Source organism: Stylophora pistillata, chromosome 6, assembly GCF_964205215.1.
Source record: "Stylophora pistillata chromosome 6, jaStyPist1.2, whole genome shotgun sequence".
NCBI classification, from domain to species: domain Eukaryota; kingdom Metazoa; phylum Cnidaria; class Anthozoa; order Scleractinia; family Pocilloporidae; genus Stylophora; species Stylophora pistillata.
In genome coordinates, this window is record NC_142524.1 from 35,766,187 (window position 1) to 35,792,541 (window position 26,355).

Here is a 26,355-nt window from a genome sequence, read left to right on the forward strand (position 1 = left end):
TGATGTCTTTGGCACGCTTGAACACAAAAGTAAAAACTTCTTATGATAATCAACAAAACTGAATCGAATGGACTTTAAACCTAAACATTAGATTGAAACCACTGAGACAAGCGCTACCGTCAAAACAACAAAAACAAAAGCAATAACCAAGAGGAATTTCGCAACGAGTGAAACGTTCAAAATAAGCCCACGCCGAGTGAGGGAAAGATGGAATGTCGAGGAAAAGGTACATTTTACTTTAGATGTTCTCTCACATTTAGAACTTTAAGCCTCTCCTCAAACGGCCAAAAACAACTCCCTCACCTTCTGCCCTTCATACTCAGATACAGTAAACACCCGCATATAAGAACACTGATTTTGGAGGTCAGGCTGATCAGGTTCTTATATATCGGGTGCTTAGTGAAAAATCAGCCTGAAGGTGTTCTTAAATTGTTCTTAAAAATTGGTGGTGGAAATCAGAACTGTAACAAATATACAAAAACAAGCCTGAGATTAAATTAGCATATTTAATGTAAAAGAAAATTAATAAATATCATGACAAAAAAGAAATCAGCCTTATTTGTAGTTAACAAGTGAACAGAACAAGAAAATACGCATCAGTATCTGGGTAACTGCACACCTACCCCTCCCCTAATCCAACAGTAACACTAACTTCTTAACTTATTATAATTTGTGCACAGTTGCCCAGATACAGACAACATCAGTATCTGAGCAACTGCGCACCTACCCCTCCCCTAATCCAACAGTAACATTAACTTATTATGTATGTAAATTTGTTTTGTGTTGTATTTAAAAGCCTTTTGATGTTTAAAGCTGTCTCTTGAAGCGAGGTTTTTTAAGAGGGTTAGGGTTTCAGGGCTTTCTCAGTAGAGGATCTCCTCGCGGAATTGATTATACGCCGAAGTATCCTTTTATCGACATTAAAAATCGTGATCCTCTAAAGAATTTTCTGGTTTTAAGAAATTTATCGGGTAATCCGAAAATATTCGAGAGCTCAAAATAAAAACCTGTTTCACCTAACGGTGGTCTCTTTTGTTCTCCTCCGCACCAATGTTTCGGTCATGTTTGTTTGTTTGTTTGTTTTTTTTTTCAATCGATTCGCCTTTTCGGTCGTTTCGTTTCAGTGGTTTCGCCACTAAATTTTTTCCGATTCTTATTGGTTTAAATTGATCACGTGACGCGATAGTGTTCATCCGTGGAGAGATACTATCAGCCCATAGTGCACTCTATTGTTTAATTAGATTTGCAGTGATGGAGCCGATCAGATTGTAGCGTTTGTGTTGGTGCGCTGGTCAGTAGCTAAAGTTAGATGTTGCGTCAGCCCTCAAGTTATTTGCTCTGACGAACTGTTAACGCCAGATGTTCCATTTTTTTGGTCGCAGTTTATTTACCTTTATCAACAATGAACATTTAATAATCGTGGCGTGTCGTCTCGCTCTACAGTTAATCATTGTTACTTGAGTTTCAACTGACATTTATACAACACGGGGATATTGAATAATCAAACTACATGGGGTTTTTTCATTTCTTCTGAAAAACTAGAATTTTGAGATGATTAACACAATTTCATGATGGAATATAATACGAATTTTTTTTTATTGGCTGTGTTTTTTTTTTTTTTAATCCAGTGACGCATGGTGTTCCTAATACCATTTTTTTTTAATGCTTATGTACAGAAGGGAGGACTAACACAGGTTTTAATTCTAAATTGTTGAAATGACGGCGATGGCACATTTTGTTGTTGTCATTACGAATGATGCGTTTTCCGACCTCTTATGTCAAGATTAATTAATTATCACTTTCACCCAATGACAATAATTTTAACGTCAGGATCACATCTTTTTGTGTATTTTTGTGTGGAAACGTGGGGGCGGGAGTGCATTTTCCGGCTTTTCGTTACTCAAGGGAAATATTTGCAAAGTAGCGATGATCTTTGCCTGTTGACGACGTTCATTGTCTTTTTTATTGGATCCCTGACGAACTTTTAGGGAGGACAGCGCTTGCGAGTAACACCGGTGTCATTAAACGGAAATGGAAACGTAAAACCGTTGATCAACCAAATATTTACAGGGAATAAGAAGATGATGCCATTTTTTTTCTAAATTTAAGAATAAGGGCTGAGTATTTTCTTCTAGTTGCCGACCAGCAAACTAAATGAAAGCTCGTAATATCCCAGTTCTGAATTTGGACAAAAAAAATTGCTATCTCGACGTCGTATTTATTTATTTATGTATTTATTCCCTTGTTCTTACCAACTTAAACAATTGGTAACTTCGTCAAAAGCGAAATTCAATAGGTAATAAAGATGAGATTACGTTTTGATTTTTTTTACGTTGCATTCATCAGTCCATGACAGTTACCCGCAGTTTGTTTACTTTTTCTGATAAAATAGACTTTATAAAGTGGTTCATGCAATTCAAGAGTTAGAGTTTTCTTGAAGATCGGAGTCTATGAAGCGCACAGTCTCACTGCTTTTAGCAGCAGAACGCCCGACCTCAACTTAAGTCACAGTTCTACAATGGCAGATACAAAAGAAGAGTTTTATTCGTCTCTCATTGTTAACGCTGTATTGAACGTTGTCTCCTCTTTCGCAGCTGTAACGTTGAACCTTTTAACAATCCATGCGATGAGGAAAACTTCGTCCTTACCGGAGACTTTGAAAACATTACTGTTAAGTCTTACTGTTTCTGATCTTGGTGTTGGCTTGCTGGTGCAGCTGTTTTACGTTGAAGAGCTACTTGCGCTTTTGCTGCAAAACGATCTTGCGTCCAGTGTGCGGAAATCTATGGATTTTATAGTTAGATTGATTTTGTATGCTTCTTTGTTCAGTGTAACTGCTGTAGGTGTAGACAGGTTCCTAGCCGTCCATCTTCATCTCAGATATCAGGAACTTGTAACTCACAAACGAACCGTTGCAGGTGTCTTGCTGATATGGGTGTTCAGTGCATTGCTTTCAGTGATGAGGATCATTTGGGTGCACATGGGAATCGTGGTCGGTTTCATTCTGGGTTTTTGCTTTGTTTCTCTGACTGTGGCGAATTGCAGAATTTATTTCGTGGTGGTGCGCCTTACAAACCAAATTCGCCCGTTACAAGTACAACAAGTTTCACAAGATGATGAAAAATTAGTAAATGATGTAAAGCAAAGGAAAACTGCAGTTAATACTTCATACGTCCTCATTTTGTTTTTGTTTTGTTACCTGCCCCACTATTGCAGTTTCGTTGCGTCTGTTTTCATTCGTGGATCAAATGTCACATTAGAGCTATTTCTTATGTACACTTGTTCACTGCTGCATCTCAATTCATCCCTAAATCCTGTTATCTATTGTTGGAAGATGAGACAAGTTCGAAAGGGCATCGCAGAAATTCTGCGAAACATGTTGCTCCGTTGAAACTGAGCCTCTAGTTTATGTCAACTGCATGAAAGCAGCTTTGTCAGAATCCATGTCAGTTATTTAAGAGAGATCTTTCATAATCAAGAGCAAAAATAAACTGTAAAAATTAAAAATTTAATTAAAAGAATAATGAGCAAAATGAAAGACACGATTTTGTAAATTTATTGTGATTAAAGCCATTGTGTAATTTATTGATCCGCTTTGAATTTTTCTCCAAGGCGCCTCTTTCTTCACAATTAAAGTTTCAGCTTAACTATTGAGTATTAAATACAACAAAAGTGTCCTGGCAAGAAAGACCGTGGTTTTCCGGTTGTAAGATTAGCAATGCAACTCAACGATCGAATTTCTTCTTTTCTCGTTACCGGTATGAAATGTTTGTAAAACTTTACCTGCCTTTTATCATCTTATCAAGATGTTTCCCCCCCCCCCCAAAAAAAAAAAAAAAATTTGTTTCCCAATAAAATCTTTAGCCTAAACGAGGAATGTTGAAGTTGTAATGTGTCACGAAGGACTATATTATCTGTCAGGGAACCTACAGTTTATATCCGTCCCTACGTTTCAACTGACACGCGAAGATTCCGGAGGAAATGAACTATGGACGTGTTTGTTATTTTGTTTTAAAGTGGGACATCATGTTTTTAAAAGTACAAGCTACGTCAAATTTTAACCGTATGTGGAAATTAGGTCAAAGTACAACTCGTATTTGGAAATGACGTCAGTAGTGACTACATCGCGAAAATGAAAACATGTTAACCAAAGTGCAAAACTACAACTTTTTAAAGATGATTTCTTATATGTTTTAGGTGGATAAAGCAATCCTGATCGTGAACAGCGCCATCGCAAACCAGATTGATTGGTCTGAAATCAACAACATTGTGAAAGAGGCACAGTCACAAGGAGACCCTGTGGCATGTGCTATTGGTGCACTAAAACTGGAAACTAATCATATCACCATGCACCTCAGGTCTGATATCTTTTTAAGGCATCTTTCAGTAGGCTCCTAACCAAATGTTTAGATCGCTAGCATTTTTGAGTGCCTAAGTGGGATTCTTAGACCTGGTTGCTGAAAGTCATCTGATTTCTCTTCCTTTAGTTTGGATCTTTAGGTGTGCGTTCCATTAAAATTACTTTTGATTGATTGCTACGCCCCACAGGCTTTTGTGCCATAGACACAGCTTAGCGTCAAGAAGTCACCATTTCAAAACTTTATTATTGCACTGGTTTTAGGTATCCACTGTTCTACCCATATCTGTATCTTCTTTAAATTGCGTAGGTTACATTTCGTCCTCGTTGTTACCTCCTTTGGCTTTGCACAGGAATGTCTCTCGTTACCTTTATTTCATGAGGACAGCAAAAGAAAAAGGAGACCTTGTCTCGCAGAGGGAACCCCAAAAATCTTGGCGAAGGATTTCTAGAAACTTTTTCTCTTTTCAAAAACCGAGTTTGCTTGCTTTGTGAATATGATTACATACATTTTGCGACATTATTCTGTAGGAATCCGTACGACTCTTCAGAATCAGACCCTGATTCAGATGAAGAAGAAGAAGATGATGAAAGTACAAAAAAGAAAAGGAAGAAAAAAACCAAGGTATGTCTCTGACTGCTGTGCACTGTGCTTTCTCGACACGCAAAATTTTTCTCATAGTTCTGCAACCCCCAGTGCTCCTTCGTGAAGTTAGTTATGGATGTACACTTCATTCCTTAACGGATTTTAGTCGCTGTTCTGATATGATGGTGTCTTAAAGACCTTTTTGTCCTGTATGCAATCTCTTTGTGGTATCCCCAGTTTTGCAGTAGAACTTATCCTCACTCTTGTCGTCGCAACTTTTATGACAAGAAGAAATTTTCCTCCAAAAAGGAACAGAAGACAATTGATGCATCGGAAAAGGTTAGTTACCCAGTGTCGCAGGTTGTTGGTTGCTTAATTTGCAAATCCCCATGATAAATCTAACTGTTATTAACCGCAGGCGTTAAAATCCGCGGAGCGAAAAACGAAGGAAACCTTGAAAGAAGTTGAGACTACAACAAGAATTAAGAAAGCACGGAAAACATATTGGTAAGAATGAAAGCAGCTTTGAAGTAGTTTGTCATAACAGTCAATCAGCGTTTACTTTTCCTTCAACGTTTTACATCAAGAGTTATCCACAATTTAGGCCGGCCATACACACCACCATTCTGATAAGCAGACGAGTTGTAAGAAGCGTGAATTAGGTAACTTGAGCCGGAGTGAGCCTTGATGAATGTAGAAGACAGAGAGGGAATAATATGTTGAAGAATGTGTTATTAGTGATGCAGATAACATGAATATATATCTCCTGGGATGGGAATTAAATGAATATTTCTTTTGTTTTTTTAGGTTTGAGAAGTTTCTTTGGTTTATCAGTTCTGAGAATTACCTGGTAATTGGTGGCCGAGACCAACAGCAGAACGAACTTGTGGTCAAAAGGCATCTAGAACAAGGTCTGTTGTGGCTCACTTTGCATTCTATTTCTACACTGTTTTAGGAACTTGTCAACTTCCCAAGTTTTTCTTACGAATGTCGCCAGTCACTTGTTTGCCCGCGGTCAAAGTTGGTCAAGACAGTTCTCGAGAGTGCACCTGGTGAATGCTTACGTGCTTCTCTGCGCTTCTCAGCGCTTCTCAGCTTGTTTCTCATTTCTCGAGGTTAGCAGTGGTTACATTTTTCAGCTCTTGACTCTGAGGTACAGCAGGAGCTTGTATCCCGTGCTCGGTCACTGGCTATATGTTTTGGGGCCAGTTACATGTTTCTGTGTCATGTATCATTATCACACATCTTTTCTCCTCAGGAGACGTGTACGTTCACGCAGATCTCCATGGTGCAACAAGTGTTGTAGTAAAGAACCCTACGGGTCAGCCCGTCCCGCCAAAGACCCTAAATGAAGCCGGTTGCATGGCGGTGTCCTACAGTGCTGCGTGGGAGGCACGGATTGTGACCTCAGCCTGGTGGGTGCATCATTCGCAGGTGTCCAAGACGGCACCCACAGGAGAGTACCTTACCACAGGAAGCTTCATGATTAGGGGCAAAAAGAACTTCTTGCCGCCATCTTACCTCATGATGGGCTTTGGTTTCTTGTTTAAACTGGATGAAACGTCCATCGAGAATCACTTGAACGAGAGAAAAGTCAGAGTTGTGGAGGATACTGAAATAGTAGAGGTAAGGTCCGAGAGATTTTCAACGGTGCTTGATTTCCCAGCAACCATGTTTTGTTTGTTTTTTGTTTTGTTTTGATTACTAGCTAATGAGAGCTTTACATTATAACACAGACTGTTTACACAGTAACGTTTGCATTTTTTCCACCCAAATATATCGGGAAACGATCCTATGATATAACACTTTGAACTTGACATAGGATGCTGAAGGAGAGGAAGAGCTGAGCATTCCAAGTGACGAAGGCGAGGCAGAAAATCCACCGAATTCTGCTGTCGAAGGGGCAGCTACTCTAGAAGACGATGATGAAGAAGACAGCTTGTTTCCTGATACAAGCATCGATATACAGCTTACGAAGGAGGGAAAGTAAGTTTTGTTTGTATTTTTAATAGATTAATTTTCAATGGCAATGTTTAAGTCTATTGTTTAACTCTAAATTTATCGTGCTTTTATCTTCGTTTCTAGAGTACATTTTCAGCGAGGTACAAGCAGAAGCAATAGCCGAAGAGATAGTGAAGAAGGAGAAAGTGTTGATCCTGAGGAAACCAAACAAGTATCTTGAGAATTTGAGATGTCATTCCTCGCCCTTGCATTTCATGAATAGCAAAATGCAAGAAAGCGCAAGTTATAGCCGAGTTTCAGTTTGCCAGTTTTCGTGATCTTATCAAGAAACTGCCTATCGTATCAAAAACTTCATCAGGAAATAGATTGGCTTTCCTTTCGATACCTTTATGGCTGGTCCAGAAAACTTGCTTCACTTCCTCAACCAATCAGATGAAAGAAAAAAAAAAACGCGCGTCACCTGGTCACTCACTTTTTCTAGCGCTTCAGATCAGTGGCCTGAACTTACTCTGGTTTTTGTTACAGTTTTTGTTTTAGTTTTCAAGCACTCGAGCGATCGAAACGTGGCCTAATATTCCTCATTATTTTTCTTTTCAGCCCGCAAACAAGCAGCGTCTATCAGCGAAACAGAGGAGGTAATAATTAGCCATGAATCCTGCGCATGTAAATCTTGACTCTCACTTAATGACACGCTGCAGTGAGCACAAATCTCTATTATGAATAAAGTGCAGCCACTTGGCACTTGTCTTCTGATTTACGCGGCGACTGTTTTATGAAATTAAGGTTATACACTTTTCTTTCAAAAGGGAAGGTGCGATACCAAGCTACTTTGTGCTCAATATTGATCTTACATTGGCATATTTTTTTATTGCGAGACCAAGGTACACCACAGATTTTTAATGATTACAATCGAATTTATCTCAGAGAGAATCGAAAGAAGAAGGTCAGACAAGGTGAAGACGGCTCTTTGCAGGCGAATGAGGAGGAGCAAGAAACAGAGGAAGGAGAAGAATATGACCGGGTACGTTTGCATTCTGTTTTTAATGGTGATGTTGAAAATGAGCCCTTGTAAATCCTCTTCATTAGCCTGTTTTAATTCATGGTAGGGGATTCAACAAAATATCAGAGGATTTATATCTGCTCGACCTCGCATTTCGCTTTGAAAGTATTTTGGGAAACAGCTTCTAATATCTTCTGATCCTTAAAAATATTATCCACAGAAATCTGAAAAAAACCATCAGCAAAAACAAAAACAAAAACAGCAACAGCAGCAGCCACCTAAGAGAGGACAAAAGGTTTGACACACTTTTTTCAACCCTGTTAGACTGTTAATATCGGCGAGGAGAATTGAATATTTAGTTGATTGTTTATGTCACAGAGAAAGTTTAAGATTCACTTTCTTTGACTGAGCATGATAGTAGATTTAAGTGGTTAGAATGAATTCATTCTAGTTCCGCTCGTTCATTTTAAGCAACAGACATTGAATATGGACCACTCTGTGCAGCGTAATAAATAATGAACATTAAGGATTTTAATAAAAATTTACAGACTTGGAAGCTAACGAATGATTTTCCAGCGTGACCGGCCTGAAATTAGCGACAAAAAATTGGATATTTCAAGTCGACACCCTTTTGTTATCTAAATGAACGGGAGCGATATAAAAACAAATCTAAGGAATTACCCGTGTTAATTAAGGCCTGTCAGAAGGATTTAGTGGCTTTGCTTAAAGCAATTTATACTTTTTTCACTTTTCAGACCAAACTTAGGAAAATAAAAGAGAAATACGGCGAACAGGATGAAGAGGAACGACAAATGAAAATGGAGATTTTAGCGGTAATGATTTTTAGCATGTAAGAAGTATCGAATTTATCCTACCCCTTGCGTAATCTGTAAAGGGTGAAATGAGTCTGGATCGGAACGAGGTTCACTGGCAAGGCTGCATCAAAATGAGGCTTGACTTGGATACCTGCTACAGCTTGTAGTGTTTTCTGTGGCCTCAAGTAACTGCAAGTCTATTACAACTCTCATGGATAGAATGAGAATTCTTCAAAGGTACTCCCAAGTATAACGTCTTGATTCCTGGACAGTTTGGTGATTGCAATGAACAGTGGATGATGGAGAAACATTGCGCGTAAACCGACCCGAGACATTTTGACATGAATTATGGTGAGCTAATGCACCACGGCCGTTTCCCAATACATCAGATGTATGATAATTTTTTTATTTTTTCCTCTTAAACAATGCTGGTTTTTTTCCTCTTATAGTCTGCTGGGCCTTCGAAAGAAAGCAAAGCTGATAAGAGGAAAAGAGACAAGAAGACGGGCAAAGGAAGTTGCGCCAACAGGCCAGCCAGCGGTAAACCAGGGAAAAGGGAAACCCAGACAAGGAAAGACCAATACTCAAATCAAAATAATCTGTCTGCAACAGGAGGCGGTAAAAACCAAGATCAGGACAACAGCTTCCAGTCCAGGCAAGATTTGGAAGAAAACAAAGGCAAAAAAACAAACTTTACAAATCAAAACTCAAGCGTCTATCAGGATAAAGGCGATAGAGAAGGTAACGATATTGACAGTAAAGAGACAGCGACTGGTTTGATGAACTCTTCTGATAGACAAGCTGGTGAAGCGAGCAGTTTGGAACTAGTCAGTGTAGAAGACAATTCTCTCAAAGAGGGTGCTCCAAAAGATGAAGGTACAACAATCATTTTTTTATGAATTTTTTTTTTATGTAATTAACCGTAAAATACCGAAAGTGCTGAAGTGTAAATCAGCTTTTTATATTTTCAGGTGCGAAATATGCGAATTCTGAGAAAGAAAAGGACATTGTAAGTAGACAGTTCGGCTGTACTATGTACTTTTCAGTATTTTGTAAATACTTCAAACCTTATCAAACTTTACAGCCTTAGCGAGATTAACAGTCAGAGGTCGTAAACAAAATGCCATGCAAACTTGAAAAGTGACATGACACCCTGTTTGGTGATTATAAATTACACATTTTACGACAATGTAAAGAAGAAACTCATTTATTAATTTGTTTATATTTATATTTGTAGCGTATTTATTGCGTTTCACTCACTTATTTGTTTTCTTTATGTTTTAATAAATCCCAGGCAGTACTTCTTTTCTCGTTACTTCGCGAGTTAATATAAATTGATCTTTTTTTTGCGTTCATTCAGGCTGTATCAGATGACGAAGCAGAAGACGAAGCACCGAAAGTACGCAATGAAATAATTTCAATTGAGATTTTTTTGGAGGTTTTTTTTTTTAAAAAACGATTCTTAAAATTCTAACCATCCCAGCTCATAACTTGGTTTATTCTTTGCCTGTTTCATTTTAGTAATGTGCTGTTATTACTCGATAATGGTTGGTTATAGCATGACGGTTTCACAGCAACTTGCGACAAAAGTCAACTCCGATTTTACTTACAAGCGTGATTTATGATTCACCGTTTCAGAATAACCGCAAAAAATATTTTGATCACAGTCAATCCGAATATTTTGAGTTAAGCAAGATTGTGAGAAACTCAAACTCTGCCGATTGCCGTTGATGTCATGCTTGGGTAACTTTTCGGCGATTTTCGTTGCTTTGCAGGAAGCTGTATCGCTGCTTGATTCTCTTACAGGTTGTCTGAAGATTTACTGCTGTTTGCAATTCCTGTGTGTGCTCCATACGGTGCGGTACAAAACTACAAGTAAGACAGCGGTTTTTTTTTTTTTTTACTATTCTTTTTTTCTTTAAGTTTCTAAGACACCCTAAGCTCAAGTTGTTTGGGTGATAGATCAGCCCTGACCAGAGTCTATCTTTCTGTGTCAGAAGGGCTGTGGAAAAGTTATCTTTTATGGTAAGAAAACATCCTGGTATACTCCTGAATAAAATATGACAATCGAAGAGCCCTCCCTCCCCCCCCCCCCCCTATCTAGTTCTCAGATAAGTGATGTGTGTGTGTTTTATTTGTCTTTTCTTTTCCATTTCTTCGACAGGTTTAAAGTGAAACTTACTCCAGGTACAGCTCGCCGAGGAAAAGGTTAGAGAAACTGTACGGATTTTCTTCCCAAAATATTCTGCTGATGCTCAGTTCTAAATTTTCTATGAATTTTCTCTGAATTTACTTGGCCAACTCGGATTTGAATTTACTCGGTGAGGGAGTTCTATTAAATAATTTGTAACTCAAGTTTATAAGAATTTTTAGGCGACAAAATCGAGAATGATACATTTCACCTCGTCCTGTGATTCGTGAAAAACAAATATAAATTTAACAGGTTTTGTTTCCTTCCTTAGCTGCCAAGACGGCGTTGGGCACTTTTCTGTTTTCCAAAGAAGCTTCCCAGCGAGAGAAAGATTTAATTAAAAGTCTCAAGGTAAAAATTTCAAAGCTCGGGTTACTTTAGTAGGTAGATGAAGCAGTCAACGATGTTATTGAACTTTAAGTAATTCATCACATTATTTGCATTCTAAGCGTCAATCGCACTTCACAGCTTTTGTGCAAACCATCCCTGACAGTGCTTCTCCTTTTTTTCTTTTTTTTTTAATTTTCACTAGTTTTCCACTCTATTTCTAGGACAACGATCTTTCGCGTTACATTCCAGGAAAAGTGAAAGTTTCAGCACCAAACCTTCAAAAAAAGAAGAAGAAATGATCTGTAACATTGCAAGAATTACTGTGGAGATTCCTTTTTATCCAAAGAAATAGTGTTAATAAACCGCCACGTGGTTAATCGACTACACGTCAAATACGTTTTTCTTCGTTGATTATGATTATTATTATTAATTATTTTTGTAGTGTCCAAGTCTTTTTCTGATGGTCAGCTTACTTCTTGTAATTTATTTTACATAATCCATTTTAATCGTCAAATATTTCTGTGCGCACATGACTGATGTAGGCGCGTCAGGTAACCTATATAGTTCTGGGAAATTTCTGGTAAGGACTGCATTTTGGGTTCGATATGATGAGTCTCCTATCCTTTGATGATCCACTCAAGACGGAAAGAACGTTCGACTGACTCGGCGGAATAATTGTGACCCAGACAGTCAACGTTTTGACGGCAAGCTCTTCGTAGATGCCTCTCCCCACGCTTAGCAAAAAGCATTTAATGAATAACTGACACAGTAGCCTCCATTTATGCAAAAAGTATTGTCGCATATTTATCGTCAGGAATGATCTGTTCCGAGAAACGGTCAGTTTTCAAGGGCGATCGTAACCAACTGACGACTGTTTACTTTTTTTTTGTCCGACCTCGAGTTTGTTTGTCGGCCGCATCAAAACGAAGTCGTTGCGTCGTTTTTTATATTTGCCAAATATCCTGCATGTGGAGAGCGGAACGATTACGAAGAACTCGAATCAGCTGCCGGCATCTAAAGGATTTAACGTAATTTTGGGGCCAAGATGAATTAGTAACGGCCTTTATCACGATCCTCTTTACTTTCAATGATGTCTTTAACTAAGTTCTTTACAATGAATGGATTATGATCAGATCGCATCTTGGTCTTTTCTGATTGTTTTTTAAGGGTACAGGTACATACAAACAGCGTAGCGTTGCGTGAAATGGCTCAGCGTAATGTCAAATGGTACAGCGTACATACAAATGGTGTAGCGTTGCGTGAAATGGCTCAGCGTAATGTAGAATGGTACAGCGCACATACAAACAGTGTAGCGTTGCATGAAATGGCTCAGCGTAATGTCGAATGGTACAGGGTACACACAAATGGCGTAGCGTTACGTCGAATAGCTTTGCAGAACATCAGACACTCTAGCTGAACATTGAATTGCTTAACATTACATGAATATTCCGATGGGAATATTTCATGTAATGTTAAGGAAACCTAGACTGTCTATAATTTGGCCATTCGATTCCTTTATTACTGATCTATTTGACATCCTTGTATTTTTGGTGGTGACGGCAGCCCATATTACAGCTCTGAGTGCAGACAGATTTTCAGCCGTTCATCTTCATCTCAGATATCGGGAACTTGTGACTCACAAGCATATTGTTGCTGCGGTTTCAACAGAGTAGATGCTTACATACGTTGCTTTCATTAACGGGGTTCATCCCGATCAAAATTGCTGGAATTATTATAATAGCTTTTACATTTGGCTGTATTTTTATTTACTAAGTACTTAGCTAATTCCCTTTGAAACGTCCTCTTATCGTGCACATCCCTTTCTATGGTTTATAGCCGAGAAAGGAGAACGGAAAACACGGACATGAAGAACTTTTGACGATGATCGTTCGTGCTTTCAAATATACTGTTTCACTGTAAAACTTGACAGATGGTGACGGTTTCCATTTATTAATTCTTGTTTATTGACAGGAACTTACCAGAAAGCATTAGCATTTTTAGCCGTTCATCTTCATCTCAGATATCAGGAACTTGTGACTCCCAAGCGTATTGTTGCTGTGGTTATAACAGTATTTCGATTTCGGCTGTTGTTTTAATTGCACTATAATTTTTTATTATTTGATTTATTTCGCTCTGCGGCGCCACCCAAACTTAATTCAAGCCCTTCAGGTCCATCAAGTTTCACAAAACGATGAAATGGCGGTGAACTGTACTGAAATGTACTGCTGAAAAATGAGACACATTTGGCAATCCATCATTTGCATGCTGCGAAATGTGATCATTCGTCAGAACTGAACTGTTAAAACTTAAGATGATATTATTGTAGACTTTAAACGTGCTTTCTGCCAAATGTTTATTTGTGCTTTGTTTTTTATATCCAAAGTTTTTCATAGAGATGAAGAGCAGAGGAGCTTATGAACTGTCTGCGTGTTTTCGAGGTTCTTGTTCCTCTCCCTGTTACGGAGAGTTTTCTAGCTGAAATTAAAGCTGTGTAAAATAGACTTTACATTTATTTTACTTTCATTCTGTTGCAAGTAGACACATTCAGTTTTTCCCTTCTTATTTGTTTTGCCCTTGAAGAATTTTTTTCTTGAAAACAAAAGGTTTTGGATTAAAATTCAACACCGGACCTCGGTAGAAACAGTCAATATTAGAGACAGCTGATTTCTGTACTTAATTAAAATGCATTTTCTTACGTCCCTTTTTTGTTGTGCTAGATTATTGTAAATGAGGTTTTTTCCCATTTTTATAGATCTCTAGAAGATGAACATTGATGTTTTTCAATGTCCGCTTCAACAGCGAAAAGTTACTGTTAAAGTTTTTTTGGTTTCGATATTGGGTTTGTCTCGTGTAATTGTCTAAACGTAGGTCATGTCGCTTCTAACAGAGTAAACAAATTAAAGTTTTTGTCGATGGAACTTGAGCATTCGCGCCAAAGAGGAGTTATTATGTTTAATATGTTGTTGTCTTAATAGCTTCGTTTCAGTTATTCGCTACAGCTGTCATTCTAGACTGCCATAACTCGCGGAATTTTCGAATGTAAAGAGGTGTTATTTTTTTCTTTTCCAAAATTCCGCTTACTGAAAGTGACACGCCGCCGCCTCCTAAGTACAACCTCTATCTTTCTGACGAAAGCGAACATTTTACCAATTCTAAGTCTAAAGGTCGGCACACACGAGGGGACTAGTCCCAGCGACCAGTTTCATGCAACTAGTCCCTTCGTGTGAACTACACATTTCTGTGGTCGCAAGGACCAAAATTTAGTCCCTGCGACTGGTCGCACGAATTCAAACTGGTTTGAATTCGTGCGACCAGTCGCAGCGACTTGTCGCATGAAACATATGTTGGTCCCTTCGTGGGAACTGTTTGTGCGACCAGTCCCTGGGACTAAACGGTAAATAAGCCAATCATGGGTCAGTATGATCCGTGACTTCCGGTATTTGTAAAGATTGCAGTTTCTATGAATTTTCCCTGAATTCTAGATTTCTACAACTGAAGAATAAAAAACTATTTCTGGTTTTGTAAACATATACAGATGTCTTGGAGCCGTTTTGATGGAATTTTTACCCTATTTGACTCTGTTTCTGTTAAAAATAATAAAAAAAAAAAATTAACAAAAACGGAACATGAAAAAGCATGAATAATCCGACTGAATAAGTGTAGTTCATTTGCGTTGATGTTTAATAGTGCCATAATAAAAAGTTACCAAATTTTCATTGTTTTCGTGTAACGCCCCAGACTAAGGAATATCTGTTGCCTCTTAATTTCCCCATGTTCTTGTGCAATTGAATGCCCTCGTGTGAACGCCTTAAGGGACTAGTCCCTGCTACCGGTCCCCTCGTGTAAACCCTTCAAAGACTTGTCTCCGGAACTAGTCGCACGGACTAGTCGCACGGACTTGTCGCCGGAACTAGTCGCACGGACTAGTCGCACGGACTAGTCGCACGGACTAGTCGCACGGACTAGTCGCAGGGACTAGTCCCCTCGTGTGTGCCGACCTTAGTTTTTACCAAGTCTGATGACAAATTTTTTGTCGGATATGAGATCGATTTCTCTGATTACTGATATGTGAATTGACACATAATTTATATACTTTCGATGTGTATTAAATGGGAAAACGTGAAATGAATTGGCGAACGCTGTTTCGGCGGCTTAAACATCGACCATATGGGCCACAAATACATAACAGGAAAGTAGCTATTTATCAGTACAGTGAATAACGTCGGAAGAACAGAGATAAAAAAAAGCACTTCAGCATGGGCACTCGTGTCTTTCGATTTCCTCGTTGGCACCGGACAAAGCTGTCAAGTGCATCGACTTATTTATAAGTCTCTGGTTTCCAATTATTTATTAATCCTGGCTTTTGCCAGAGTTTATCATGAGGCTTTTCGAAGTAACTCTCCATTAATTCACGATGAAGCATGTTTGTCTCATGAAATCCATTTCTTCTGAGCGTACTTCGTGAACTTGCTGACAAACCAGCCTCCTGACTACCAGTTATAGAATGGGGAATAGCGAAAGCCCGTATTACTCGTCTTGTGTCACTAATTCCGTGTTGAACTCCTTCTTTTGCTACACATCCATTATGATGAACATTTTGACGATCCATGCGATGAGGAAAACGTCACGATTCCCAAAGAATTTGAAAACATTCCTACTGAGTCTCGCTGTTTCTGATCTTGGTGTTGGTTTGCTGGTGAAACCTGTTTATGTTGCAAGGCTGATTACTTGCGCTACTAGTGGAAACTATATCTACCACGAGCTAAATATATTTACCTACATCACTGAATTTTTTTCGAGTTTATTCTTGTGTGCGTCACTTTTCGGTGTTACTGCTATGAGCACAGACAGATTTCTGGCCATTCACCTTCATCTCAGATATCAAGAACTTGTGACTCACAAGCGTGTTGTTGCTGCGGTGTTGATGATATGGACGTTTAGTTTCTTGTTTTCATTGCTGTTAGTGCTGGATTATTTCTGGCTCAAATACGCTGGAAGAATCGTACTCACTGTTACTTTTGGCTGTTGTATTATTTGTACAACAATCATTTATTTTAAAATATATTTAGCGGTGAGGCGCCACAGAAAGGTAATCCAAGTGTTGCAACTAACACACGGGGGTGGAACGACAATGAACGCCGCCAAGTTGAGGAGGTCGGCTATCAGTACCTGCTACATATACCTCGTGTTTTTGTTGTGTTATTTACCCTGGTACTGTGTTTATATTTGGGGTTTTTCTTCCATTAAAGAAACCACCAGATTTCATATAAGTGTTATTTATACGTTAACGCTTTTGTTTTTCAACTCGTCACTAAACCCTTTGGTATACGGCTGGAAAATGAGACACATTCGGCAATCTATCATTTGCATTCTTCGAAATATATTTCGTCGTTAAAACTGAAGAAACTTTTAAGGTAGCTATATAATAACCGAGCACTTCGGAGGCAATCTTCAAGTATTATGAATAGTTCGCAACGAAAGTAAACGAATGTGTTTTGCACAGTAGAGAAACTGTAAGTCATTGTAGTTTGCTTACAGGTCATATGTAAATGTAGACCTATATTTGTATTCAATTTGTCAGCTTAGACAGCTTAAATTAATTGAAGTTATAACATGCAGATGTAATGTTTTTCTACCTCTTTTTCGTCGGAAGCAAAGGGTGATTTTCTTGTTACATGTATTGGTTTTAAAACAGAAGTACGAATACTACATTAGAGACTCCTAGTCGCTTATGTTACAGGAACCGGAGTTAAGCGTCGGCCTGATGGGCCACGTGGCTCATAAACAGACTATGAATGCTATATACTCAGATCTACCAGCTTTGTTTATTAAAAACATAAATTACCGTAATTATGTCTTTGGCACGCTTGAATACAAAAGTAAAAACTTCTTATGATAATCAACAAAACTGAATCGAATGGACTTTAAACCTACACATTAGATTGAAACCACTGAGACAAGCGCAACCGTCAAAACAACAACAACAAAAGCAATAACCAAGAGAAATTTCGCAACGAGTGAAACGTCCAAAATAAGCCCACGCCGAGTGAGGGAAAGATGGAATGTCGAGGAAAAGGTACATTTTACTTTAGATGTTCTCTCACATTTAGAACTTTAAGCCTCTCCTCAAACGGCCAAAAACAACTCCCTTAACTTCTGCCCTTCATAATCAGATATACGTATGATGCACGATCCTCGCAGTAGATAGCGCTATTTATGCAATAGCGAAGATCAGACCTGAAAAAAATCAGGCCTGTACGGGATTCGAACCACTGACCTCTGCGATACTGGTGCAGTGCTCCACCAATTGAGCTAACAAGCCAACTGGGAGCAGGCCGTTAAGTTGATTCGTAAGAAACCCGTGAAAGTGATAAATCAGATACAGTGAATATATGAAGTTCATATATTTTGAACTGCGGTATTAGATACGTATGATGCACGATCCTCGCAGTAGATAGCGCTATTTATGCAATAGCGAAAATCAGACCTGAAAAAAATCAGGCCTGTACGGGATTGGAACCACTGACCTCTGCGATACTGGTGCATCATAATCATCATAATGTGATAATCAGATATGTAAATTTGTTTTGTGTTGTATTTAAATGCCTTTTGATGGTCTCTTGAAGCGAGGTTTTTTAAGAGGGCTATAGTTTCAGGGCTTTCTCAGTAGAGGATCTCCTCACGGAAGTGATTGAATGCCGAAGTATCCTTTTATCGACATCAAAAGTCATTATCCTCTTAAGAATATTCTGGTTTTGAGAAATTTTAAGAGCTCAAAATAAAAACCTGTTTCACCTAACGGTGATCTCTTTTGTTCTCTTCCGCCCCAATGTTTCGGTCATGTTTGTTTCTGTTTTTTTTTTTTTCTTTTCCAATCGTTTCGCTTTTTCGGTCGTTTCGTTTCAGTGGTTTCGCCACTAAATTTTCTCCGATTCTTATTGGTTTAAATTGATCACGTGACGCGATAGTGTTCATCCGTGGAGAGATACTATCAGCCCATAGTGCACTCTATTGTTTAATTCATGATTTGCAGTGATGGAGCCAATCAGATTGTAGCGCTTGTGTTGGTGCGCTGGTCAGTAGCTAAAGTTAGATGTTACGTCAGCCCTCAAGTTATATGCTCTGACGAACTGTTAACGCCAGATGTTCCATTTTTTTGGTCGCAGTTTATTTACCTTTATCAACAATGAACATTTAATAATCGTGGCGTGTCGTCTCGCTCTACAGTTTATCATTGTTACTTGAGTTTCAACTGACATTTTGTACAACACGGAGATATTGAATAATCAAAGTACGTGGGGTTTTTCCATTTCTTCTGAAAAACTAGAATTTTGAGATGATTAACAATTTCATGATGGAATATAATACGAATTTTTTTTTTATTGGCTGCCTTTTTTTTTTTTTAATCCAGGGACGCATAGTGTTCCTAATACCATTTTTTTTTTAATGCTTATGTACAAAAGGGAGGACTAACACAGGTTTTAATTCTAAATTGTTGATATGACGGCGATGGCACATTTTGTTGTTGTCATTGATTACGAATGATGCGTTTTCCGACCTCTTATGTCAAGATTAATTAAGACTTCATTTCCAATGAGTTCCTGTGAATATTTTCATAAAAGAAATGAGAATCTGTTTTGTCACTTTCACCCAATGACAAAAATTTTAACGTCAGGATCACATCTTTTTGTGTATTTTTGTGTGGAAACATGGAGGCGGGAGTACATTTTCCGGCTTTTTGTTACTCAAAGGAAATATTTGCAAAGTAGCGATGATCTTTGTCTTTTGACGACGTTCATTGTCTTTTTTATTGGATCGCTAACGAACGTTTTAGGGAGGACAGCGCTTGCGGGTAACACCGGTGTCATCAAACGGAAATGGAAACGTAAAACCGTTGACCAACCAAATATTGACACGGAATAAGGAGATGAAGCCATTTTTTTTCTAAATTTAAGAGTAAGGGCTGAGTATTTTCTTCTAGTTGCCGACCAGCAAACTAAATGAAAGCTCGAAATATCCCAGGTCTGAATTTGGACAAAAAAATATTGCTATCTCGACGTATTTATTTATTTATTTATTTATTTATTTGTGTATTTATTCATTTGTTCTTACCAACTTAAACAATTGTTAACTTCGTTAAAAGCGAAATTCAATAAGTAATAAAGATGAGATTACGTTTTGATCTTTTTTACGCTGCATTCATTAGTCCATGACAGTTACCTGCAGTTTGTTTACTTTCGCTGATAAAATAGACTTTATAAAGTGGTTCATGCAATTCAAGAGTTAGAGTCTCCTTGAAGATCGGAGTCTATGAAGCGCACAGTCTCACTGGTTTTATCAGCAGAACGCCCGACCTCAACTTAAGTCACAGTTCTACAATGGCAGATACAAAAGAACACTTTCATTCGTCTCTCATTGTTAACGCTGTATTGAACGTTGTCTCCTCTTTCGCAGCTGTAACGTTGAACCTTTTAACAATCCATGCGATGAGGAAAACTTCGTCCTTACCAGAGACTTTGAAAACATTACTGTTAAGTGTTACTGTTTCTGATCTTGGTGTTGGCTTGTTGGTGCAGCCGTTTTACGTTGAAGAGCTACTTGCGCTTTTGCTGCAAAACGATCTTACGTTCAGTGTGCGGAAATCTATGGATTTTAAAGTTAGATTGATTTTGTATGCTTCTTTGTTCAGTGTAACTGCTGTAGGTGTAGACAGGTTCCTGGCCGTCCATCTTCATCTCAGATATCAGGAACTTGTAACTCACAAACGAACCGTTGCAGGTGTCTTGCTGATATGGGTGTTCAGTGCATTGCTTTCAGTGATGAGGATCATTTGGGTGCACATGGTAATCGTGGTCGGTTTCATTTTGGGTTTTTGCTTTGTTTCCCTGACTGTGGCGTATTGCAGAATTTATTTCGTGGCAAAAAAAATTAATGAATAGAAGTCAACACTGGAACTTGCATTCGTTTTTAATCATAAATGCCGCGGTTGTAGTCAATTTTCGAAATAGGTTATTTTGTGAGCTTCGTTTAAATGTTTTTTCCAGAAGGAAGGTGTTTTATTTTCAATTTTATGGAAAACGAAGCCTGGTAAACTTGGAATCGTTAATCATTTCTGAAGAAATGCCTGATACTCTCAAGAAGTTTAAAAATACACTCAGTAAGCATGCGATTATTCTGTTGGATTATGAAACGAGAAATAAACTCGATCAAGACGGTCATTCAGGTTAATGGTGACGATATAATTTAAGGCACGTGGAATTTTCGATGTAGGTAAACCGACAGTTGGTGCCATTCTGTAGAAATTAACTCATTAGTCCTGGACAGAACTAGGTAGAGATTGGAGGCCACTCCTGAATTACCGTTGGCCTCTTTTTCAAAACGAGGCCTGATGCTTGACCATTCTTGTGAAAATGAGCTTAATTTGCATGTCGATGAGAACTTATCATCATACGTAAGGATGAGTCCCAGGACTCGCTTTGTAAAAGAGGCTGAAGGTAATTCGGAAATGGGCGATTTAAACAAGGTAAACATGCCGTACAAGAGCAAACTATGTCATGCGGAAAAGAGTGTCAGCGAATATTAAATTACACCTTTGAAAGCTGCTTCTCCTATCTTAAGATGCAATGTTGCAAGTTAAGAAAGTTTTAGAGCTATGCTGTTTTTCGTACATTGCTAATCCTAGCCTTTTTCTTCTGCACATTCGTGATGTTACAACTCCGTTTTGAAGTGTGAGCTTTGAAACAACGAAATGAGAAAATAAACAGTCCAAGACTGCACGTGGTTACTGATATTGCACCATTTTTATAGGATTTAAAACAGCTAGAGGTTGTATAATGACGCCAGAAGGTAGTGTTGCAGAATATTTCTCTCACATGCAAGACAGAAAACCTGACGCATCCCACATATTTATGAGTACCCTGTTCCACAAGAGAAAGGTGGTTCAAGAATATAGTGACTCATTGACATTCAACCAATAATTAAATGGTAACAAATAATTATGTTAACTATAACACTACTACTACCACTACCACAACCATTACCGCTACCGCTACGACTACTGCTACTACTACTAATAATAATAATAATGATATTAGATGTTTTATTACATTTAAGCGTTTCGATAGTGACGCATGGAACCTTTAGTGTTTTGACTGAGGTTTTATTACATAGCAATTAAGTCTAAGACTTTTATTTCTAGGGTTTCATAATTAGGAATTGCAAAAGGAATTTTAATTGTAAGGACTCTGGTCGTTGCATTGATTGGTTACGGCTTGCCGCCCAATCATTGTTTAGGATATCTGGGCATCCAGAAGTTTTTACTGCCATAATAGTAATAATAATAACAATAATAATAATAATAATAATAATAATAGTAATAATAATAACAACAACAACAGTAATAATAAAGATATTTAATAGGGGCTAGCTGAAGAAATGTATTTACATTCGGCAAAACTAAACTGTAAATGGCAGTGACAGAGAATGTGAATATTTCCTATTGGTTTGTTAGCTATGGCCGCTATGGCGGCTATGGCGTTCATTGCGCGTTTTGTTATAGGACATATATAAGTTTTGATATTTGTAATTTAATCATCTTAGCTCTCGAACTTTTCAAGTTTACGGTATTTTTTTTCTTACATGTAATTTAGGCTGTTTTACCTCTAGCCTTCTTTGTTACTTTTATTCCATTTTTGTGAGACCTTTGTTTCATACAGCAAGGCACTCCGCGTTTTAGGATATTCTGTCATTCAGTGTTTAAAGTGCATAGGACGCGAAATTTTTTTCTCTTGTTTCTTGTAGTTGGATATCTATAGGAAACATTTCGTAGCCTTAAAAGTGCTGGAAAAGTCTAAAAAGTATTTTTTTTTTTTTGCTTCCAAAATACGCGGAATTTGCCTTCAAATTTGTCCCGGTCATCGCGCGGCCAAAGTCGCACGTGATATCATAACGTGACGTCACATTGTGTACCTCAGTGCAACATCAAATATGACATTCTCGCCTACAAAACGTTACTGACTCATTTTCATGCACTCCAGTTCGTTGCCAGTATGCCCTCCCATTCTGATCGCGAATTAAAAGAGCAACTTGTAAGAGCACGGTCCTGTTTGTCAGAGCACTGTAATCTTCGTGTTGCGCGATGCAGCTTATGATTTCGATGGAACCATCGAAAACTAACTGTCTTCTGGCATTTGTGACCTCGCAGCAACAACGGAATGCTAGTGAGTCTGCCAAGGTTTCGTCACGGCACTGTTTACATTTGCACCTAAGGTAAGGTAGAGCTATGATTACACTACAGTTTCGCTGTTTTATAATATTCACAAAAAGCCATGATAAACATGATTCACTAACCATTCGCTGACTGCAACGCGACGTTCAAATCTGGCCTCCGAAACTGAAGGCGTCAGTCCATCAAGGTCAGCATCTTCGCTTTCTTCGTCTTGTTCGCCATCGCTTGCGAGCGGTTCGTCTCGGTATGGTGCGTGCTCTCCTGTAACTACTTCTACTTCATCTCCACATTCTTCGAAGTCAATGGACCTTTCAGAAGAGTCGGACTCAAAGGAATCATTAGAATCACTGGACATCTTTGCCTTTCAATGCACTATCTATCTACTACGAAGTACTGTCTCTTGGCGACAACAGACCTGCGCGGCAAAGGTACACAATGTGACGTCACGAATAACTTCGACGGCGATAAACTAGGTCCCAGTTTCCGGGACAAATTTGAAGGAAAATTGCGCGTTTTTCCATAGCAAAAAAGTGCTTTTTACATTTTTAAAGCTTCGAAACGTTTTCTATAAATATCCAACTTCAAGAAACAAGAGAAAAAAATCTCGTGTAATGTGCACTTTAAGGATATTCCGCCAATCCGTCATTCCACAGTTTCATCAGTCCATCGAAGAGAATGACTCTGCTAAACTACGGACCTTGCTCGCTTCGCAAATTTTGTGGCTCTTTTAGGCATCGGTCGCTAATTCAAATGGTAAAATGCTCTCTCTCTCTCTAAATAACTTTTTTTTTGCTCAAAGTTTCCACGATGTGCAGATCGCACCTATTTAGATATTTCTGTAACGAAGCCACTGTGAAATTATTTCCAAATGTTTATCATCTTTTGTAGTGTTACTGCAAGAACTGAAAAATTACATCTTCTATCTACTGGTCATAAATCGCGGATTTAAACGTAAAAATATTCTCTCTTCAAAGAAAAAAAATTTTCCTTTAAGTTTGCATGATGCGCCGATCACACCAACAAGAGTTTATGTTGATATTCTCTTACACCATTTGTATGCTTGTGCAAGGAAAAGTTTTGGTTTTAATCACGCGCCATCCCGAAATGATTGTGAATCGTCTTTTATAGTGTCACGGCAAGAACTTAAAAAATGACATCTTGGGGTTTTTTCATGCACAAAAGTATTTATTTCAAAGGCATTCTTCTCACTTTAGTGTATGCTGCGCCCAATTATCTCTAGTGCGAATGTCGATCTTCGAAGATACTCCGAAATAAACAAGAAGTGACATCGGGTCAAAATCGGGTGAAGTTCGGCTTTAATGCTTACCATCACTCATTTCGAAAAAATACGCAGCTGCGCTTCCTATAGGAGGCAGTAGTTACAAAAACCAGGACAAACATGCTAAGTCTAGACGATGATCATCCTTGCTTTCGATGTCCTCTTGTATAAATACGACGGGACAGATGGTAACAGCTTCCACATATATGTTATCAAAGTCATTGAGAAGTCATTGACAGTAGGCCTAACTTGTCAGAAGAGGTCCAATCATCCACGGCATACAAGCTCGTCTGAACGAGTCAGGGATTAGTCTAGTGAGATCATGGTCAAGGTTCAACTCTCGACCCATTCGTCTTGTATCTCTAATGCTGTTCTTAACTTGTTCTTTTCCTACACAGCCATTATGTTGAACATTTTGGCAATCCATGCGATGAGGAAGTCGTGGGCATTGCAAAAGATTTTGAAAACATTGATGCTGAATCTTGCCGTTTCTGATCTGTGCGTTGGCCTATGCGCGCAGCCTATTAATGTCGTACACCTCCTGGTTATTTGCCGCACTGAAGAACCAACTGCTCTCAAGATTGTCGTTTCCTTTTTGTCTTGTGCCTTTTGGTATGCATCATTTTTGAGTATTATGGCCCTGGGTGCCGAGAGATTTGTGGCCATTCATCTTCACCTCAGATATCAGGAACTTGTGACACACAAACGCGTTGTTGTTTTGGCGACAATAGTATGGGCGGTTAGTGCATTGCTTTCATTAATCACTTCTCTCTGGCCGTCAATTGGCAAAAAGATCGTGGCTGTATTTTTTGGTTTTTGTTTTATTTGTAGTTTCATTTTTTATCGAAAAATTTATTCTACTGTGCGGCGACACACAAACCAAATTCAAGCCCTTCAGGTCCACGATGGGGAAATGGCGGTGAACGTTGCAAAGATAAAGAGGTCGGGTTTGTGCACCTGCCATGTGTATGTTTTGTTTTTGTTGTGTTACTTGCCTTATTGCAGTGGACTTGTTGCAGATATATTTATCCGTAAACCAAATATTACGTATGCTAATTTTCTTCGGTATACTCTCACACTGGTGTTTGTTAATTCATCATTAAACCCTGTTGTTTACTGCTTCGTAATGAGGGACATTCGACAATCTATACTTTCCATTCTGCGAAATTTGTTTATTCGTCAAAACTGAACTGATAAAGCTGTAGGCAAGATGGCTGTAAACCATGAAAGAGCATTCTGAAACATTTTTACTTCTCCATTTTTGTTATTAGAAGCAAAAGTTTTAATAATTGAGAAGTTGAAGGAACTTTGAACTTTTTCCTTCACCAGGGTTTTTGTGTCAATATTAATGTAAAAGTATATTCTAGCTGGGTTTTTGAGGTTAATTGAGTTAACTTTATGCAAAATGGAACGAATATTTGTTTTTTATTCAATGTGCTGGGTTTTTTTTTATATATATTCTGGAAAGAGAAATCGAGATAATCTTTTTCCACTACGAACAAAAGCTACTTGAGGAACTTTTTCTCGCTCGCTTGAAGACTAATCGTGTATCTATATTTTCGTTTAGTCTGAGGCCAAAGCCACGAAGAAGAGATAGTGGATAAAATGTACGAAGTTACCGTATTTTTCAATTTTTTTTGTTTTCCTTTTATGAAGGTAAACTGAGACAAATGGAAGCCATAAGGATATGTAAATTTTGTTTGATCTTTTTTAAGAGGCCAGATATACTTTTCGGAGTAGAAAGATTAATGATCCGCAGAAGTTTTCCTAGAAAGATGCTGACTCAGTTTTTTAGAATGATTTTTATTAAAACTGGACTAGTGAAAGAAGATGAACTATTACACTGTTTGTTACTGTCATGGCTACTACACCGTTATCTCTAAAAGAATTATAGGTCTTCGCGGGATGTTCAGTATGATTGATACTCAGAATAATAAAAGCACTTACAAAACATATATGTAACCGTATCGTAAACATTCATGAAAAGGCTCGGGCGGAAGAGCGTTCCATATATTCCGCCTTTGTCGTTAGCAGCTTTCCCGTTCGGAGATACGAGATGTAGGAAGCCTTCATCTGCGGAAGACGTAAGCCAGTTTTTACAATTTTCATGGAGCGAACCTTTCAATACCAAGTGTGTTGTATTTGATATGCGTAAAAGCGGTTAGATTCGATTCACGGCCATAAACCCGCTTGACAGAAACACAACAGTCAAAATTCATCTGAAAATAAGTAGGACAGCTGACAACTGTTTAAGCATGTGTTTTTAGTCTGATTTGAATGAAAAGCGGTCAGGCAACCATGACACCAGAGAGAGATTACTACTTGCCCTGCTGACAAGATGGTTTACTGATTAAATACATTCAATGAATCGGTTCACTGACAAAAGCGAACGTTTCCACATTTCCCACTCAGAGATGGAGCTCGAATATTCCTCTTACGGATGTGGTGATTAACATAAAGCTCTAAAAGTTTTGACCGCCATTGTTTTTAATAAGCTTAGTGGAAATTGTAGAAACGTTTGTTTTCGTGAGTTTACCTATTTGCTTTTTCTACACAACCTCGTTTTGTATGAGTATGGAAAAAAGAAACTTATCGACATTGATGTAAC

At 38.4% G+C, this 26,355-nt stretch overlaps 3 protein-coding genes and 1 pseudogene across 3 annotated transcripts; 3 read left to right on the forward strand and 1 right to left on the reverse strand.

Moving 5' to 3' along the window:
- The first annotated feature begins 2 nt into the window (after positions 1–2).
- LOC148729620 (uncharacterized) lies at positions 3–5,129 on the forward strand. The gene is made up of 4 exons (XM_088725171.1): positions 3–29; positions 92–226; positions 4,198–4,358; positions 4,889–5,129. The coding sequence occupies exons 1-4, from the start codon at positions 3–5 to the stop codon at positions 4,992–4,994; spliced, it is 429 nt and encodes a 142-aa protein (XP_088581297.1). The 3' UTR covers positions 4,995–5,129.
- Positions 5,076–6,994, forward strand: LOC148729621 (ribosome quality control complex subunit NEMF-like). Its single transcript, XM_088725172.1, has 6 exons — positions 5,076–5,081; positions 5,181–5,282; positions 5,362–5,450; positions 5,751–5,854; positions 6,202–6,569; positions 6,766–6,994. The coding sequence occupies exons 1-6, from the start codon at positions 5,076–5,078 to the stop codon at positions 6,931–6,933; spliced, it is 837 nt and encodes a 278-aa protein (XP_088581298.1). The 3' UTR covers positions 6,934–6,994.
- LOC148729622 (uncharacterized) lies at positions 6,967–11,634 on the forward strand (annotated as a pseudogene).
- A 9,606-nt stretch (positions 11,635–21,240) lies between these two features.
- On the reverse strand, positions 21,241–23,378 carry LOC148729623 (uncharacterized). Its single transcript, XM_088763597.1, has 2 exons — positions 22,591–23,378; positions 21,241–22,504 (listed from the first exon to the last, which is right to left on the reverse strand). Exons 1-2 carry the CDS (start codon positions 22,821–22,823, stop codon positions 22,222–22,224), a joined length of 516 nt encoding a protein of 171 aa, XP_088619723.1. The 5' UTR covers positions 22,824–23,378; the 3' UTR covers positions 21,241–22,221.
- Positions 23,379–26,355: the final 2,977 nt, after the last annotated feature.

Bases quoted from the DNA above. Each gene is read 5' to 3' on its own strand.
- LOC148729620 (XM_088725171.1), top strand. From the start codon at position 3: ATGTCTTTGGCACGCTTGAACACAAAA. The intron at 30-91 runs GTAAAAACTTCT...CCTAAACATTAG, and splicing joins TGGCACGCTTGAACACAAAA to ATTGAAACCACTGAGACAAG. The intron at 227-4,197 runs GTACATTTTACT...TATATGTTTTAG, and splicing joins GATGGAATGTCGAGGAAAAG to GTGGATAAAGCAATCCTGAT.
- LOC148729623 (XM_088763597.1), bottom strand. From the start codon at position 22,823: ATGTCCAGTGATTCTAATGATTCCTTTGAGTCCGACTCTTCTGAAAGG. The intron at 22,505-22,590 runs GTTAGTGAATCA...ACCTTACCTTAG, and splicing joins CGCGTTGCAGTCAGCGAATG to GTGCAAATGTAAACAGTGCC.
- LOC148729621 (XM_088725172.1), top strand. The intron at 5,283-5,361 runs GTTAGTTACCCA...TATTAACCGCAG, and splicing joins CAATTGATGCATCGGAAAAG to GCGTTAAAATCCGCGGAGCG. The intron at 6,570-6,765 runs GTAAGGTCCGAG...AACTTGACATAG, and splicing joins AGGATACTGAAATAGTAGAG to GATGCTGAAGGAGAGGAAGA.